This window comes from Trichosporon asahii, assembly GCF_000293215.1.
Source record: "Trichosporon asahii var. asahii CBS 2479 unplaced genomic scaffold scaffold00075, whole genome shotgun sequence".
Taxonomy (NCBI): Eukaryota; Fungi; Basidiomycota; class Tremellomycetes; order Trichosporonales; family Trichosporonaceae; genus Trichosporon; species Trichosporon asahii.
This window is the reverse complement of record NW_014040850.1, coordinates 2,517,126-2,530,750: the sequence shown is the minus strand read 5'-3', so window position 1 is coordinate 2,530,750 and position 13,625 is coordinate 2,517,126. Positions and strand designations below refer to the sequence as shown.

General features: G+C 60.4%; 5 protein-coding genes across 5 annotated transcripts; 2 read left to right on the top strand and 3 right to left on the bottom strand.

Annotated features, from left to right (window-relative positions):
- Positions 1 to 54: 54 nt before the first annotated feature.
- On the top strand, positions 55 to 1,174 carry A1Q1_06553 (methylthioadenosine phosphorylase (MTAP), Meu1p; the record flags this gene model as incomplete). Its single annotated transcript, XM_014321667.1, has 3 exons — positions 55 to 60; positions 124 to 556; positions 786 to 1,174. The coding sequence occupies 3 exons, from the start codon at positions 55 to 57 to the stop codon at positions 1,172 to 1,174; spliced, it is 828 nt and encodes a 275-aa protein (XP_014177142.1).
- Positions 1,175 to 1,307: 133 nt separating this feature from the next.
- A1Q1_06552 (uncharacterized protein) lies at positions 1,308 to 3,100 on the bottom strand (the record flags this gene model as incomplete). Its single annotated transcript, XM_014321666.1, has 3 exons — positions 1,308 to 2,367; positions 2,453 to 2,565; positions 2,633 to 3,100. 3 exons carry the CDS (start codon positions 3,098 to 3,100, stop codon positions 1,308 to 1,310), a joined length of 1,641 nt encoding a protein of 546 aa, XP_014177141.1.
- Positions 3,101 to 5,449: 2,349 nt separating this feature from the next.
- A1Q1_06551 (uncharacterized protein) lies at positions 5,450 to 6,838 on the top strand (the record flags this gene model as incomplete). The annotated part of the gene is made up of 1 exon (XM_014321665.1): positions 5,450 to 6,838. The coding sequence occupies one exon, from the start codon at positions 5,450 to 5,452 to the stop codon at positions 6,836 to 6,838; it is 1,389 nt and encodes a 462-aa protein (XP_014177140.1).
- A 187-nt stretch (positions 6,839 to 7,025) lies between these two features.
- A1Q1_06550 (zinc-finger protein zpr1) lies at positions 7,026 to 9,415 on the bottom strand (the record flags this gene model as incomplete). The annotated part of the gene is made up of 3 exons (XM_014321664.1): positions 7,026 to 8,558; positions 9,121 to 9,216; positions 9,260 to 9,415. 3 exons carry the CDS (start codon positions 9,413 to 9,415, stop codon positions 7,026 to 7,028), a joined length of 1,785 nt encoding a protein of 594 aa, XP_014177139.1.
- A 558-nt stretch (positions 9,416 to 9,973) lies between these two features.
- A1Q1_06549 (60s ribosomal protein l9) lies at positions 9,974 to 10,898 on the bottom strand (the record flags this gene model as incomplete). The annotated part of the gene is made up of 3 exons (XM_014321663.1): positions 9,974 to 10,013; positions 10,070 to 10,455; positions 10,758 to 10,898. 3 exons carry the CDS (start codon positions 10,896 to 10,898, stop codon positions 9,974 to 9,976), a joined length of 567 nt encoding a protein of 188 aa, XP_014177138.1.
- Between the last annotated feature and the right edge of the window lie 2,727 nt (positions 10,899 to 13,625).

Sequence of the window (13,625 nt, the reverse complement as noted above, 5' to 3'; positions counted from 1 at the left end):
ACGGCCGACAGTAGGCGGCGCAGAGGCGCAGAGGCGCAGAGGACTCTGCTTGTGATGTGTGTTCGGGACGTCTGACGTCTTTCGGGCCTGTACCACCTGGACAACCTAACCTTTGTGCGCAAGGTCGAGGTCGAGACGCCGTGGGGCAAGCCCTCTTCGCCCATTACCATTTCCTCCCTTCCGGACGGCTCCCAGGTCGCGTTCATCTCCCGGCACGGCGCGGCGCACACGATCACGCCGTCCGAGGTGCCTGCGCGCGCGAACATTGCCGCTCTGAAGCATCTCGGTGTGCGTGCCGTCGTCGCGTTCAGTGCCGTCGGCTCGCTCCGCGAGGAGATCGCCCCGGGCCATTTCGTGATCCCCGATCAGATCATCGACCGTACCAAGGGTATTCGCCCCGACACCTACTTCCGCGGCGAGGGCCTCGTCGTGCACTCCATGTTTGGCGAGCCGTTCTCGCGCCAGCTCAACCGCTTCATCGCCCCCAAGGTCAAGGAGATCCTCGACAAGGAGGGCGTCAGCGTGCACACTGACAAGACGGTGGTTTGCATGGAGGGTGAGTTTCACCGAATGTTGTGGAGACTTGTGAGACGAATTGTCTGGGAATATCGAGTGGCGCCGCCGCGCGCCGCATGCGTCTGGCATACGGGCGGTGCCTTGGCTTTGTTGGCATGTGGCCTGCTCGGCCTGCTCGAGACACACCAGCCTCATCTCGCTCCTCGCTCCTCGCTCCGCACTCCGCGTACTCCGCACTCCGCACTCGCTTCGCTCGTGCTAACCCCCAGGCCCGGCCTTCTCGACCCGCGCCGAGTCCCTGATGTACCGCCAATGGGGCGGGGACATCATCAACATGTCGGTGATCCCCGAGGCCAAGCTGGCGCGCGAGTGCGAGCTCGACTACGCGCTCATCTGCACCGCGACCGACTACGATGCGTGGCGCACAGACGCCGAGCCCGTCACCGTCGAGGAGGTCGTCAAGACGCTGCACACGAATGCGGGCAACTCGCGCGCCGTTGCCGCCGGCATCCTCGAGGACGTGTGCAAGCATGTTGCCGCTGGAGAGCTCACCGAGATTAAGGGCAGCATGCAGTTCGCTTGCGTGACCAGGAAGGACGTCCAGCCCAAGGCGGCGCGCGAGAAGCTCAGCTTCATCCTGCCGTACTTTTCCGACTGAGGTGGGGCTAGACTACACATGCATATAAACTACTAGACTGGAAATCATCGATACAGGGGCATTTAGGCACAAGGGATAGGCTACAGCTCACTAGGTTTGCGCTCACGCACTCGCTCTCGCTCGTGCGCACGGCTCACGGCTTCTCGGGCACATACGGTTTCCCGAGGATGGGAAACTTGCACGTCTCGCTCTCGCGGCACTTCTCCCACATGATGGGCGGATAGACGAGTTTCTTCCTCTGGCGGAGGATGGCATGGTACTCGCCCTCCCAGTCCGTGTAGAGCCATTCCCGCGTGCGCTCGCCGAGGCTCTTCAGCGTCATCTCGGGCGGGACGTAGCTGTCAATAGGCGTCTTGACGGCCTTCTTCAGCTGCTCAATCATGTCGTCCACCGTCCGGTACGCGTACACGTACGGCTCGCCCGCCTGCATGGCGGGGCCGTGCTGTGCCCACTTGTCCTTGAAGAGCGCCCAGCCGTCGGGCGTCGGCCCGTCGTCCGTGTAGTACGGCAGCACGACGGGGACGCCGCGGCAGAACGAGTTGTAGGGCGACGGCGACAGCTGTGGGTTGCCCATCCCCAGCAGCGCGCGCGCACTGCTCAGCGTCTTGCCGTACTCCACCTTGTCCATGGTGGGGAGCCGCTTCAGGCCAGCCGGGAGGGGGCTGCCGTCCTCCTCCTCTGCGCCGGTCCAGATCTCGATCCCCTCGGCCTTCATGGCGTCGACGATGCGGGCCCACGCCTCGATCGGCGGCGCGGTCGGCTTGTAGAAGTAGTGGCTCAGCTTGGCCAGCAGGAGCACGCTGGCGTTGCGCTGCTCCCACGGCACGGTCGGCGAGCCGAGGCACGTCCGCTCGATGGACAGTGGCAGGTGCGTGTGGTTCGGGTACGCCCACGGCACAACGTGCCACCGGTTGTCGAGAATGTGCGAGCTCCACGGGCTCTCCCCGTCCTCGCTCTGCCCGTACTGTCCGTACGCGTGCTGCCCCTGTCCGCTGTACCGCGACGGCCGGTCGCCCCAGTACGACGTGATGACGACTCGCCACGCGGGCAGCTTGCCCTCCTCGCCCGGCGTCAGCAGGCTCGTGTCGTGCCGGAACTCGGGGTTCTCGTGCGGGTGGTAGTCCTCGGGACGCACACAGCGCGGATCGCTGAGGCACTGGAACCCCACTCGCGTCGTGGGCATGTACATGTGGCTGGGTGTGTGTCAGCCGCTGCGCCTCTTGATCTCCGCGCCCTCAGATCGCGATCTCGCAATCTCGCAATGTCTGTCACACTCACATAGATTCGGAAAGCAAGCGGGTCGCATTCCAGGACAACGGGGTGTCGACCCAGTTGCCCGCAAAGTGCGTGAAGCCCATGGCAACGAAGCCCTCGTCCTCGATGGCGTTAACCTGATCTGTTAGCTGATTCTTGGGGACTGGCCAGCTGCTTCTCGCTCATATCGTCGACGTCACTTACAACGGGATCGAGCCAGATGGCTTCGCCAGAGTTGCTCTGCTTGCGAATGAAAAAGTACCAAAAGTCGGAGATGATGAGCGGCCGTTCGGGACAGTTGACGATTCCGAGGACGCAGCGCTCGAGCTTCTCGAGGGCTTCCTCCTGCTCGTGCTGCAGCTTCAAGCCAGAGACGCGCAGTTTCTGGATCTGCCGCAGCTGCCGCGCGCGCAGACATCCCGGCGGGTCGTGCTCCTCGCTCGCATGCGGGTCCCAGCCGGCGCAGGCGTCGGGTTCCGTTTTGCCCAGGAGGCCCTGGAGGCGGTTGTAGGTCGAGCCTGGTGTCGGGACGGGGTACGAGGGATACTGGCGGTGCAGCTCGTGATCGGTGTGGGTGAGGGCGGTGAGGAGGGAGATGGACAGCCAGGCGCTGATGCCGATGGCGACGAGGGCGGCGAGGTTGAGCGGCCGCGATAGCGACATCGACAACATTCGGTTAAGGTTTTGTGCGTCGGTGCAAGAAGGAGTGAATGATATGTCAAGTTAAGAAAAGAACGTTGTGCAACGAGGAAGACTGTTCTGTACGCAGCAGCTGGCCTGTCAGTAGTCCAGGAAACAGGGGACACGGTCGTGCAGTGAGTGTGCGCTGCTGCGGGCGAGTGCGTGTGAGGAGGGCATGCCGATCCGACCACTGCAAGCTAGCACTAGTGGGACCAGGACCAGCAGGAGCAGGATGTCAGGGCACCCACTCCCTTCTGCAGAACGTATGCAAGGTGTGCCCCTCAGAACAGCTGCTGACGTATTGATTCTGCATCACTACGGTTAGAAGTTTGCGCTCTACGTCAGCCGGAGGGACGGAGAGGACGACCTGTGTGTGCATGTTGCGATGGGCTGAGATTACCGCAGCAGGGGCGCGGGGAGGGCGACAGGGTGGGTGATCATGCTTCCCTTGCCCTGCGTGCTCGGCTGTCCCTGGCTGGCCCCTGATCCCTACAATGTTAGTATCCATCCCAAACTGCAGAGCCGAAACTGGCCCCAGTTCATGCGGACATGTGAGGCCGAGAGGAGGCCAGGAGGAGGAACAATTGGAACAACTTGTCAGCAGTAGGCGGCGCAGAGGCGCAGAGGCGCAGAGGACTCTGCTTGTGATGTGTGTTCGGGACGTCTGACGTCTGGGGCTTTGGACCTTGCATTCAATTTTCAGGCTCTCGGACACTTCGACTTCGGACACAGGTACGCGGGACTTCCACCACTCGCACACTCAAAGCAGGAGGCTTCTTGCGTTTCAGTCATGCACCGCAGTGCATGGAATTGAGGGGAGAGACATGCACGGTCCCATCACTCTCCCATCCGTCCCGCAGTTCCCACCACGATTGGAATAATGTCGGCAGCCTTCAACCCACCACGCTATCGATGCTTATGTTCAGGAACGAAGGCAGCGCACTCTGATCTTCCGTCTTTTTACCTTGAGCATATCGTTGTCCCTAGGCAAGCTGGGCGGTCAAGTTCGCGCGCCGTGGGCAATTAGGCTCAACGGCAGCCCAGATACGCTCTGGTGCGGCAAGTGCTGGCGCGTCATTCCAACCCGGTCGGACGCAGATTTGGGCTGAAGAGGGTCTTCAGGAACAACCTACCCGAACATAGGCTATTTAAGGTTGAAAGCTTGTCTTCCTCTCCTCCAGAGCCGCGGTGCACGCAGCACGCCGTCGAGCGCCGTTGCCACAGCCTCCGGCCAGCCGCAAGACTCTGCACCTTACGGGATTCCACATGCTGTGCACTTCTTGCGTTCGCCAGCTGGTCTGGTTCGTCCGACTCAAGCCGGCGGGCGCGCATGCCAACTGTGACACGTTCTCAGGGTGATTTGGTTTCCTCGCGTCGCGAGCAGAGTACGCAAGCTTTCGCAGACCACAGTACACATTTCTCGGCGGGAAAGGAGTGAGGAGCAGAGCTGCACCGCGCGAGATGGGTCGGGCAACTTCAGCTAGGAGATAAGGTCTGACATGATACAACAAAAGGAGGTAGGATAACGGAAAACAGCGTCACGAGGAAGACTGTGAAACTTTCCACCTGCCTTCCTTTGGCTGTCCCGCGACCTCCAGCTGGAGTGCACATTCACGTAACTTTCGCGCCGGCCCCTGGCATCTGTCGCGTTCAACCCTCTCGGTCGGCCGGTTGCAGCTTCTCCTCAGCCAGTCTGCACCGTCCAATGACTTCTGATATGTAACACGTCGAGTGCGCTCGACTCTGATCTACATAACCTACCGGAACGTCAGCCGAGAGCGGCCCGATGTCCGAATGGGGGCGCGCACTATCGCATTCTACGCGTATTTGCTTCAAGCCACTTACCGATAGCGCGTGTAAGCGCGTTGCGTTAAAATGGAAGCTGTGCATAGATGATTGCTGACAGCCGTACGGCAAGAGCGAAGCACGTTCCACGAGTCTCGACCATTCCATTCACAGGATATAGAAGAGTTCAGACGGTTCAATGCGAAGGCGCCCCCCGGTGAAGGGCGTGCTGGCGCCTTGTGTGCAATTGTGTGGTCATCCTGACAGCGACTGCCGTCCTGCCACGGCTTTCAACCGGCAATCACATTCATACCGCGAGACCGCATATAGATTTTTGTTCGGAAAGATCGCCGTTCTTCACCTCCGAATGTGCACTTCTGCGCGTTCGTCGCCCACAACACTGACCTCGACGTCCTTCTCAACGGAGGTCGCCACACTCGCCGCTTGGATGAGTGACGTCACGTGACCGTACTCACCTCCACCGTCACGTCCGTTACGAACGTCACGAAAGGACCTCCAGACGTTCCGTCAACATCCATCCCGAGCAGCAGCCAGATGCTTCCCCTCGCCCTTCTTGCGCTTCTCTCCCCAGCTTCAGCGGGAGAGGTGATTTTCACCCCAGATGCGCCGACGCCCTCGCTTCCCTCTTGCCTGCGTTCGGCGTACCACGGCGAGTTTGGCGGAAAGCACGTCTACCTCCCCACCTCGGAATGTCAGCAGGAGTTCTCCTCTGGCTCGATCGTCGAGGTCGGTTCTGACGACGCCATTGTCTGGGTTACCCGTGCTGGACTCGAGGGTGATGACAACTCGCTCATCGGGGACCTCTTCGCCCCATCTGCCCGCGCGGAGGACGGCGCTCAGGCGGTGATGCAGGCGCCCTCGCCGCTGAGCTTCCTGCACGCCGATGACGAGTCGTTCTTCCTCTCAATTCCGCGATCTGACCTGCAGCGACTCGACAGCCTGCTCCCGCGCCATCTGTCGAGCGTCGTGCTTGGCGGCCCCGTCCCGCTGGATGGACGCTGGGAGGTCCCGAAGAGTGCGCGCAAGCACCTCACCAAGCTGATTGACAACCTGACCTTCCGGCCCGAGGTCGACGACCTGCTCGACGAGCTCAACGTCGACGTCGTGGCGAGGCACGTCCGCTACCTGACCGGCGAGGCAGAGGACTCGCCCATCCGCTCCCGGCACGCGATGCACCCCGATGCGCGCCTCGCGGGTCTCTACATCCGTGACAAGATGACCGAGGCTGGATTCGAGTGCAGCGGCTTCCCCGTCCTGCCCGAAGCTGGGTGGAGCCCGTCGGTAGTCTGCGCTCTCGCGGGCCAGGACTCGACCGACCAAGTCGTGATCAGCGCGCACTACGACTCGCGCGGCAGCTTTGGATCCGTCTACGCGCCCGGCGCCAACGACGACGCGAGCGGCACGGCGCACCTCCTGACGCTCGGCGAGGTGATCGGGTTCAACAAGCTCAAGTTTGAGAAGACGCTCGTCCTCGCCTTCTGGAGCGGGGAGGAGCAGGGGCTCCTCGGCTCGCACGCCGCCGCCGAGTATCTCGCCAAGCAGAACGCGACCGTCACCATCAACGTCCAGGCCGACATGCTCGGCTACCATGTGCCAGGCGAGCCGCCGCAGCTCGCGCTCCCCGAGAAGATTGCGACGCCTGAGGCGTCATACCTCGTCTCAAACGTCAGCGCACTGTACGCGCCCACCCTCGTTGTGGGCCGTACGGGAGCGTGCTGCACCGACCACCAGAGCTTCCTCACGTTTGGCTTCCCCGCCACGGCGCTCTTTGAGCGCAACGGGCCCATCGCGGACCCCATGTACCACAACTCGGGCGACCTGTCGGACCGCGTCGGGTATGACTTTGAGCAGATCAAGACAATTGCGCGCGTCACGCTCGCGACGGCGATTGAGGCGGCGGGCGCCAAGCTGGGCAAGAAGTAGTAGACGATAGATGCTTTTTAGTATATCAGAAGTAGAAGGTACAGTAACAGGGCGGTGACTCTAGATATAGCTCGAATGCATTCCAAGATTATGAATTCGGGATGTGGTGTGTGGGTTTGCTTTTACTTGTACAAAATAATGCTTTGGTGTGCGTCTACAATGTCTCATATGGATGATTGGGGGATGATTACAGCTTGTCCTTGATCTCGTCGTTGTAGCCCTCGACCTTCATGTCGCTGAGGCCGAGGTCGTCGTTCTGCTCCTGGGAGCGCTCGTACTCCTCGATAGTCATGTCGGGGTCGGGCTCGGGCGCATTCAGGTTCTGGAGGTACGAGTTGCTAAGGGGGTCGTCGAGGATGACGGTAAAGTCCTGGTCGACGGCCATGACGTTCTTGAGCCCCTGGAGGAAGGCCTCAAAGTTGCGCGTCTCCTTGCCGTGGTCCTGGCCCTCCTGGCCGATACCTGCCGTGGCCGAGTCGCCCGTCTTGAAGACCTTGGTCGAGAGCTCGTCGTAGATCTCGTTCAGGATGCCCTCGAGCGTCGTGAAGCGGCCGCCGAGCGTACCCGGCTGCAGCTTGAGGTCGATTTCGGGGATCTCGAGACCGCAAGTGTCCGACTTGAGCAGGTCGCGCGACAGCGCGTCCTCGTCGCCCTTCTCGACCTTGAGCGTGATGCGCTTGCCGAGCGGCTTGATGCGGCCCCCAGACTTGACCTCGTTGTCCTTGTAACCGCACGTCGGGCACGTGGCGGACATGATAATGACGTCGTCAAAGTACGGGATGCGGAGTTGCTGCATGCGCGTCTCGAGCGTGTGGCCGCACGAGGAGCAGGTCGAGGGGAAGGTGAAGACCTCGTCGGGGGCGACGGAGCCGTCGCTGTGCTCGAGCGCCTTGATCGTGCCCATCGCCTCCTCGGCAGTCATCTTCTTGTGGTCGTCCGGGACAGCGTCGGCAGCCTTGGCCTTCTCGCCGTCCTCGGGAGCGACGAGGCCGAGAGCGACGTTCTGGTCCAGGGTACGGTTGTAAGCACGGAGGTTCCACTGGGGGTCGTTGGTCGTGTCCTTGAACGCGACGAACGAGTTGCCAGACGGGTCGTCGAGAGTGAGCGTGAACGGCTTGAAGGGGCGTCCCTGGCCCTCGCTCTCGGTTTGAACCGAGGGGTCGTCACGGCCGACACCTCCGTCCTCGTCGCTCTCGCTGATGTCGAGAATGTCACGGATAGGGGCAAGCAGGTCGTCAATCTTCTTAGCCGTCGGCGGGTCCATGATGCGGCGGACGGGCTGCTCGATCGAAAGGTCGCGGACAGTGTCGCGGAGGAGACCCTCGACAGTCGTGAGCTGGCCGCGTCCCGGGGGGATGGTGAGCTGAAGGTCGGGGACGGTGACAGTGGCCCAGTTGCTCTTGACGACCTGGCGCTGGAGGTCGTCGCGCGTGAGCAGGTGCACGGTGTAGATGGCGCCCTTGGGCTGGATCTCGCCGGCCGACTGGATCTCAGTGTCGCGGTGTCCACAGTGCTCGCAGAAGAACGACGAGACAATGATCTCCTTGAAGTAGGGGATCGTCGTCAGGAGCAGCCGCGTCTTGCCGTTCTCGTGACAACGCATGCACATCGACTCGACCTCCTGCATGTCGCGCGAGCCCTCGGGCACGTCCGCGTCCGCAGCGTCCGTCCGCGAAGCCACGTCGCCCAAGCTCGGGAACAGATTCTCCTTTGCCGGTTGCTGTTGCTGGTCCGTCACTGTTGCGTGTCAGCTTTCGCCCACATCGAAAGGTGGATTGGGGGTTTTGTGATCAGTCGTTTAGGCATAGGTTTGGTTTCACGGCCGCCCTCGAGGAGCGACCTTTCAAACGCAAATTACATTGAACATCTTCTCAGCAGCGCCTCCACTGTTTGGCGCCGCTCGAACGCGTCGAGCGAGCTCGGAAACTGGAGACAAGAAACTCACTCTTTTTGGTTTGATGGATGGATACGAATGAGGAACGGTTGTATGACGCTACGAAATTTCTCTTATAATGTCCACCCAAATTTTCGTTACGTAACGTAACCCCCCACCACACGGAATTTGCGAGATGACGCCACGCTCATCTGCGCCCCCTGCCCATTTTGCTATTGCTCCATCCTCGAGCGATCCTGAAGCTCTGACCTGGACGTTGGTTCGCTGTGCACGCCTGACGCCGCTGACGAGCATGAAAGAGGGCACTGTGCTGACTGATGTGGCTCCGGCGTTGACCGATAGCTTCCTGTTCTGCGCGGGACATCGCGGGGATCGACGTGTGGCTTACAATGGAGTCGTCTGGTGTCCTCTTGTCTCCGAGAACGAACCACGAGAGACTGACAACAATAGATTCCCAGAACATTGCTGTCTCACTGGTACAGTTCTGGAATCGTCAGTCAGCATGCTTATGGCTTCCAATGGCACACCCTGGCTTCGTTATGCGAAACCATTCCGACATTGCGGCCTTCAGAACTCAGTCGAGCGACATCGGGCATCTCACTCAGACACCCTGTCTCTGACGACGCCGGCGCCGAGCCTGGCCCAGAACTCGACGCAGCCGGACCCGTCTTCAAGGACCCCATATCTCAGTGCCCGTAAAAGATAAGATAAGCCATCGTGTGCGAAGGTGAGTCCGGAAAGCACGCAGCATGTTCGTGGTGCTCGCTGTTGTGAAACAGATGGAATGCATTGAACGTATGTAACACCACTATGACACCTCCTCGCCCACAACCCGCGCCGGCGCCCAGTTACCACTCAAAAGGAGCTGGCACTTAGACTGTGACGCCCCCCAGCCGTGGCTGGAGGCATTGAAGGGTAGAGCAAGCAGGCTCTAAATGTGATGGTTGTTCAATCTTCGCTGACCGGATCGCCGCCATGCTCATGGAAGGAGCAGACGGCACTGTCTATTTGGGTAGCGTGTATGTAGAGGTGATTCGTTTGCCTGTGTTGAGCAATGTCGTCTCTCGGTTTGATCAGTTTGATGCTGCTTGAAGATCGCGAAGCTAGAAGTCAGTTGCACCTTGATACCCTTGAAACCTTGCAAGAAAACCCGATTGTCATGTCCGTCCCTCTCGCCGAGGTCGTATGTGCAATGATGGTACATGCGCCAACTACTACCCGGCCAACATGTTCCAACCCGTCTAGGCCTCGTCAACAACGACGTTGGTGCGCTCAGAGATGCTGGATGGTTAGTTACTGATCGCAAGACAGCGGGAACTCGTTCTGTTTGTACTCACTAGATACCGTCAAGGAACTTACGGATATCCTTGTTCTTGACACGGCACTTGTCGGTGATCGAGGCAGCAGACTGAGAGACCTTCTCGATGTCGTTGCCCTGGAGGATGATCTCGTCCTTGACGTCGGAGAGCGAGACCTTGGTGCCCTCGAGCATAGGGCACTCACGGACGAACTTCTCACCAAGGAAGTTACGGATCTGGATCGAGGATCCGTCGTCGGCGGGGATAGCGTTGATGGGGAAATGCGCGTAGACGAGCTTCATCTTGTAGAGGAAGCCCTTGGTAACACCAATGACCATGTTCTCAACAGCCGACTTGATGGTGCGGAGGCAAGCAACGTGCTTGCGGCCACCGTGCCAGATGGTGAAGATGACCTTGTTGCCGTTCTACATGTCAGCGCGCGGTCGCACAAGACCTCCGGGAAAGATTGGGACACGAATTCGGGCTCGACGCAGATCCTCCAAAGACATTCTTCCACCTCCATCTCTCACTCGTCTCACACGCGCAGAGTGTCGTGCAACGCCGCCTTTCCGTCCTCAGTCCGTCTTCGATGCCTGCTCCCCTCGTCATCCGTCATAGATCCCTCTCTCCCCTCTCAGAAAAACTTTCCTCCCCTCAGACGACTTCCGATTCCCTTCTCTGCGCGAGCCCGTGTCCTTCTCCTTCCCGTCGCTTCGTTGCGACTTACGACCTGGATGTCCATGGCGACGTGGCCGACGTTCTTGTGGAGAGTTCCCCTCGGTCCCTCGACGGTGACCTTGCGGGCCTTAACCTTGATGGAAACGCCGGCGGGGATGGTGAGGGTCTCAACCGAAGAAAGGTCCTTCATTTTGGCCTGTTGGTGTGTGGTTTCGCGATGTCCAGAGAGAGAAGCAGATCCAACAACACAGCGCAATCAATCGGGCGGGGTCGAGTTGAGGCGAGCAGCAATTCGAGAATCGATAGTAGCCAATCAAGCCAAAGTTTCGCAGTCGCAGGATTCAGTCGGCGTTTAGGGATCGGGTGATGATAATTTCGAGATGGAAAAGCGCGCAGTTCGTGTGTCGTCGTCGGGAGTCGTCGCGATAATGTCAGCAATCACTCTCTCGTCGTCGCTATGCCTGCCTACGCACGAGATTTTTGACGGATGGAGAGCGAGCAACGACGCCGTTCAACGTCTAAACCTCGCCTGCAGCCTGCGCCGGCCAGACCTGCTCCGTATGTGGGGGGACCGAATTGCGGGGCGAAACTCCCTGTCGGACATTGACCACGTGGCAAATTCTTACAGCCGACAGTCTCGCTTCGCCGCCTCCCTCGCCCTGAAATGCGACCAACTGGCCGTGGTGAGCCAGCAGCCTTAGTACAACTGTGTGCAGGTTGTGGTCTGGGGGCGTGGCGCCTGGTCCGTGGCGTTTCACGCTGTCTTCTGATGCCATCACTGCAGCTGCACGCAGCGCCGGAAACCGCAGTTGCGCAGCACTTGGCTTGCGATGCAGCATTGCGAGAGGGGAGGTCCGTGTGATGACTGTCCTCTGGCGGCCAGTTTTTGGACGAGAATGTCAGCCAGCCCAGCAGACTGCCAGCCTCCGCGATCTCCGAGACAGCTGGAGGCGGCTGCAACGGGCTCGTCGCTATCCCCGGCGCCCGGTGCCTCTCCGATCGATCTGCCTCCAGCAGCGACAGCCCTTATCAGCGCCCTGCAAGTCATCCTCATGCCAGGACTTGACACATTGGCGCTTAGTGCTCCAGGCTATGCGACATGCGTGGCAGAAGATTGGCTCGAGACACTGCCAGTGCGGTGTGTGCGATGTCTTGATCTGTCTGACTTTCTGGCCCATTCCGGTCCCGGGCCCGTTCCCAAAACGAGTTATGTGAGACCAATGCCGCCGGCTGCACACACGCTGTTGCAGCCAGAGTATCCAGAGGTGCACGGCGCACACACGCCACCACGTTGCACGCCGCCGCTGCCGTCGCTCGCTGGCTCGCTAGCTCGCTGCTGCTTGTGCGCGGCGTGCCTGAAAACTGCCAGTGTGGCAATAGTCGCAGATAATGGCCAGTGTGTGTCTGACGCAGCCGGAACACGCCGGGAAGCAGCGCGCATCAGGCCTGGCGGCCTTGCAGCCTGTTGTCAGTCGCTGATGGAGGAGCACAAGTTGCATGGTCTTTTACTGCACGCCGACGGTATGCGGACGACCAAGGTTCGAGACAGTGAGACAGTGACACGGCGGCGGGCGAGACATCCTTGCGCTGAACCAGCGCCGCCGGTGCGAGCGCTTCATGAGCGCGCATGATCTCTTTGTCGGAGTGCACCGTCCGCTGGCGATTGATCGCAAAGAGGTAGTTTTAATGGCGGCCTTGAAAGACGACTTTGGTGCGAGCAGACCCAGCCCGTTCTGTCCATTGACCACCCTCAGCCATTGCTACGCTTCAGAGTGCTCCGGGCGACCTCTGCCACCTCCTGCGCTCGACGTCCCCTATCACTCCCCTGGCGCTCCCTGGCCCCCTCCTGTCGACGACGTGCTCCGTCGTCTTTGTTTGCGCCGAGCACCACCCGCCAACCTGCCCAAAGCAGGTCGCTATCCGTCTCAGCCTCCAGTGGCCCCTCGCTCAGCCCTTGCCAGCCTCCTCGACAGCCTCCTCGAGTCTCCGAGCCCCGCGTTGACCGCTGCCACCTGGGACGCTTCAAAAGTGGCTTTGTCGTGTTCGCCAGCTTCCACTTTTGCTCAAGTCTCGCACTCGACGTTTGTCGACGCCCAACAACACTTTCATCAGCGCCGTCGGGACAACCAGTAAGTGTGTCGCGCTGATGAGTGTGATCAGCACTGATGACAGTGTCGTCGCCGGTCACGCCTGCCCGTTTTCCAGGGAGTGACCTGAGTTATCTGCTGAGTTTCTCGCCCACCAGCCCGATCAAAGCGCTCTACTACGCCGAGGGCGAGAGCGACTCGGACAGCGACACGGTCGTGAGCTTGACGTGAGTGCAGAGGGCCGCAGGGACGAAAGCGATGGTTGTGGCGGCGGTTCTGATGGCTCTATCGTGCCACGCTTGATGAGGACTTTCATGACAGTCTGCTCGGCACCAAGTGCATCGCTTCATAGGTAGGTTTCTTTGCTAACGCCACAGACCCGTCACGCCCAAACGGCCCCCGACGGCCCTCCCCAACCCCCGCCCAGCCTGAACCGCCCCAAGCCCCGCGCGCTGACGCTGCACCCGCGCGCGCTGACCGCGTCGCTGGGTCTTTCGGCGCTGAGTGGCAGCGGCGGTGAAACAGATGGAATGCATTGAACGTATGTAACACCACTATGACACCTCCTCGCCCACAACCCGCGCCGGCGCCCAGTTACCACTCAAAAGGAGCTGGCACTTAGACTGTGACGCCCCCCAGCCGTGGCTGGAGGCATTGAAGGGTAGAGCAAGCAGGCTCTAAATGTGATGGTTGTTCAATCTTCGCTGACCGGATCGCCGCCATGCTCATGGAAGGAGCAGACGGCACTGTCTATTTGGGTAGCGTGTATGTAGAGGTGATTCGTTTGCCTGTGTTGAGCAATGTCGTCTCTCGGTTTGATCAGTTTGATG